General features: G+C 38.2%; 1 protein-coding gene across 1 annotated transcript; it reads right to left on the bottom strand.

The window, feature by feature from the left end:
• Positions 1–10: 10 nt before the first annotated feature.
• dus2 (dihydrouridine synthase 2) lies at positions 11–3,190 on the bottom strand (the record flags this gene model as incomplete). The annotated part of the gene is made up of 4 exons (XM_042516547.1): positions 11–319; positions 929–1,069; positions 1,492–1,613; positions 3,022–3,190. Coding segments are annotated over 4 exons (688 nt in total), but the record flags the coding sequence as incomplete, so codon positions are not given.
• Between the last annotated feature and the right edge of the window lie 748 nt (positions 3,191–3,938).

The following is a 3,938-nucleotide window of genomic DNA, read 5'->3' on the forward strand; positions in this document are numbered from 1 at the left end:
TTGGGGGGCCACCAAGGTCTATCGGGGGCCAAATTTGGCCTGACGGGGCTTGTAAGTTAAGTATCACTGCTGTAGACAGCCAGAACAGTTATCAATCAAATATTTAAAAAAAGGTATTTCTCTCAGAGAGCAGAGCCCAGAAGCGGCTTCAGTACAGGTCGGTACATTTAAACTCGTATATTTCAGTGCAGGTTTTAGAGCTGCACATTTGAGTCCCTCCGAGTTTCTCACCGTCTCGTACAGCGGCTGCTCCAGCTTCTCCTTGCGGCTCCACTCCAGCAGGAACATCTTTGGGGTGATCTGAGGAGGATAATTCCTCCTGAAACCACAAATACAAACCAGATCTTAAAATGAAAAATAACCAATAAGCAAAAGAAAACTATTTTGAAAAGTGCATTTTGTGTGCAGAGCAGTATGAGTACTTTACACTGCACAAAAAATAATATTGTATAAAAATCGATGTTGCTGCTAATCACTGACATGTCCCATCCTGTGATAATCAAAACAAAAATATCTACTTAGCATGCAGTATATCAAAAATGGTTAATTTTTCTGTTTTTATCATCTAAAAACAGAGTGGCATCATGAACACAACCTGACATTTAAAGGGTTAAAATTCTAAAAATGACTGAATTTTTGATATTCATGATTAGGACTGATGTTGGCTAAAAAAATGATTGAGTGAGAGTATAAAATAATATCCTATATCCTTCCCTGCTTAGGCTGCTGCCCCCGCGACCCGACCCCGGATAAGCGGAAGAAAAAGGATGGATGGATAAAATAATATTTATGTATAATATTTTTTAAAGCTTGATTTGAAAGTGCATTTGTGCGCAGATCTGCAGATCTAAATATCAAACGTTTGACTGAGGCCTATTTTTTTATTTCTTTTATTTTTTGAAGGAGCATGCTGAGCGTGACAACTGACCGCTCGAACTTGACGGCCATGGTGGTGACGTCTCCGTCCATCACGGGTCTGTCCGGCTGGCTGCTGCTCTGCAGGGCGTCCCTCCTGTTCTGCTGCTGCTCCTCGGCCTGCTGGTAAAACTCCTGCAGCCCGAACACCTGGCTGCAACACAAAACACACAAAACACACAAAGACACGTCACATGACGCACAACAGCAAAATAAAACAGACACTGCAACAGCAGTTTGCACCGTATGCAAGCCCACAAGCTGTTTCGAAAGAACAAAAAATACGAAGAAGAATTTCATATAATAATTGTTGTTCAGACTTTACGGTGCAACATCAGAAAAAGACGATTAATAAAATCTTACATTAGCATTTTCAATACTTAAAAAAATCATTTAGGTTGACTTAATACCAACTAAGGCCTTTTTTTTTTTAAGATAAATAAATATTTTGTACTTGTTATATTGGACATAATAGATCAAATTGAAATTGAAATGACTAGTTCAGCACTCGGTTGCCTTTGTGTATAAAATGTGTTTAAATTAATGCGTGGCCCCTTATAAAAAACGTGGTGGTACCTGATGTCGGCGTTGGTCTGCGCTGCATGCAGCTGCTTCCCCTGAGGAGACTCCACCTTGTCTCTCAGCATCTGACACAGACAGTATTTGGTGTTGAAGGCGTGGTTATCGTACCGGATCGCCTGTGAAACACAAACAGGAACGAGTCAGCGGAGTCTCTGCATCCCGCCGCCTCCACGGGTTTTTCAGAGAAGCAGAAGATTAAGAAGGAAGGTTTAAATGGAAAATTACAACCTAGAAAAAGAACTACAACAGTATTTTTAACTGTGGCTAAATCTAAATCTCAGAACTTCAACACGCACGCAGACCTGCGGACCTGCGGACTATGCGGACCTGCGGACTCTGTGGACCTGCAGACGTGCAGACGTGCGGACCTGCAGACATGCGGACCTGCGGACCTGAAGACTTACGGAGAGTCCACGGACTCTGCAGACTCTGCGGTGCGTTCACAGGAAGTCTGTGATTGCTGAAAGCTCCAAATGTTGACTTTTTAAGAAATACAACAACTTGTTATACCATTAAAGCTTCAATGAACAGCCAACTATATTATTTGCTAAAATCGTTGACTTCCTCAGGCTGATAGTTTTTCCTGTTTACTGTTTTAAATTGTTTTAATGTATTTTTTATAATGATGAGATTTAGCGTGTTGATTGGTCTAAAACGAGGTGAGCGTGTCACTTTGGGCTTTGGATACTATACATTTTTCACTATTTTTAACTTTTTCAATTCATTTTCACAAACAACAATTTATTTTTAAAGAGCAGACACAGAATTTTCCAACCAAACCTACTGCAAAACAGCACAAGCCATAATACTAAGATCTCATTAAGCTCAAGCAGAGTCTCAAAACAACGACAATAACAACAACAACAAAAACGACAACAACAATAACAATAACAACAACAAAAACATGAAAGAAAAGAAAAATACAGCAAATACAGGGTACAAATACGGGCTTTTTAAATACATTTTACACAAAACTGTTGCTCAGTAAAGATGGGAAATACAATCAAATTATTAATTTAAGCCTTTGAAACCTGGGCAAATTGTCTCTTTTTTTTCAAAAATATGGGAGGAAAGTAATGAGCAACAAAAAAACCCAAAAAAACAAATACCCTAACATAAAAAATAACAAAAAGTGCAAAATTACGTGAAAATTTACAAACTGAAAAAGACAAAAAAGAGGCAAAAAATGGCCTGAAAAAAGTTCAAAATTACAATAATTCTGTAAAATAATTTGAAGTATATATTTCCTGATAATTATGAATAAAAATTGATTTTACAAAAGCTATTTAAAAACAGTCTTTTACATCGACTTACCTCTTTTTTTTGCGTCTCTCTTGTTTACTCTGCCAGTGACACTTTTTTTGTTTCGGTGCTCATTAAATAAATTAACGATTATCATTATTAGGTGGATGTTTGTGCCAAATTCACAGAAATTCCTGAAGGCCTTCTTGAGGTATCATGCTCACGACTGTTGGACAGACGCACCAACGGACGGACGGGCAACCCGAAAAAACAGAAACTCACATATTTGAGGTACTCCTCCATGACCCTCTCCACAGGAAGTGGCCCCTGGCTGCTGAACACTGATGCGTTCCACATGGCGGCACGAGCCAACATGACGGACGAGGCGCCCGTCGCCTTCCTGAACGCCTCAATGTCGGAGTGCGTCTTCACCAGATCCAGAGAGCCGCCGCTGCAGAGAGACAGGACGCACGCCGGCTTTCATGACTCAGCAAAAACAAACATTTAATTTCAAATAACACGAAATAACACGAATCTGTGTCAGCTGATGACGACATGAGAACATTGAGCGTAAAAGACGGAGATAAATTCCTCACTGCGATGGATTATCTGTCAAACAAAGCTCACGCCTCTGCGTTAACGTTAACCCTTTGAAACCTGGAGCCACTTCACTCTTGTGTTGCTTTCAGACGTCTTTCGCGAGTATTTCAACCTCTGAATCTCTGAGCAAAAGCCAATGAGCAACTTGGTAAGAAATGTTCCACAAATTGTCAAAAATGTCCTAGAGAACCAGGGAAAAATGTTCAGGGAAAAAAGAAAGAAATCCAGGAAAAACTATTTTTATAATTATCATAATACATGTTTAAATCTATGCTGCAGAATTATCATTATTTCCTTGTATGTTTGTATGTTGCTGTTTTTTTTTAACTTTTTAAAAAATCTTTTTTATACTTATTTATTTATTTTTTTCCATTTTCAGGTAATTTTCTTTTTCCTAATTTCTTGATATTTCATTTTTTCTGTTGCTTTTTCTTCACAAGTATTTTTAGAGCAAATTGGAGCAATTTCTGTCAAAAACATGAAAAAAGGCATTGAGCAAGTTAGTAAGAAATGTTCAACAAATACCAGAAAATTATTTAATTCAGAAAACCATTAGAAATTAATTCAAAAATATTTTTTTAAAAGCTAGGGAAATCCAT

Source organism: Plectropomus leopardus, unplaced genomic scaffold, assembly GCF_008729295.1.
Source record: "Plectropomus leopardus isolate mb unplaced genomic scaffold, YSFRI_Pleo_2.0 unplaced_scaffold24661, whole genome shotgun sequence".
NCBI lineage: Eukaryota > Metazoa > Chordata > Actinopteri > Perciformes > Serranidae > Plectropomus > Plectropomus leopardus.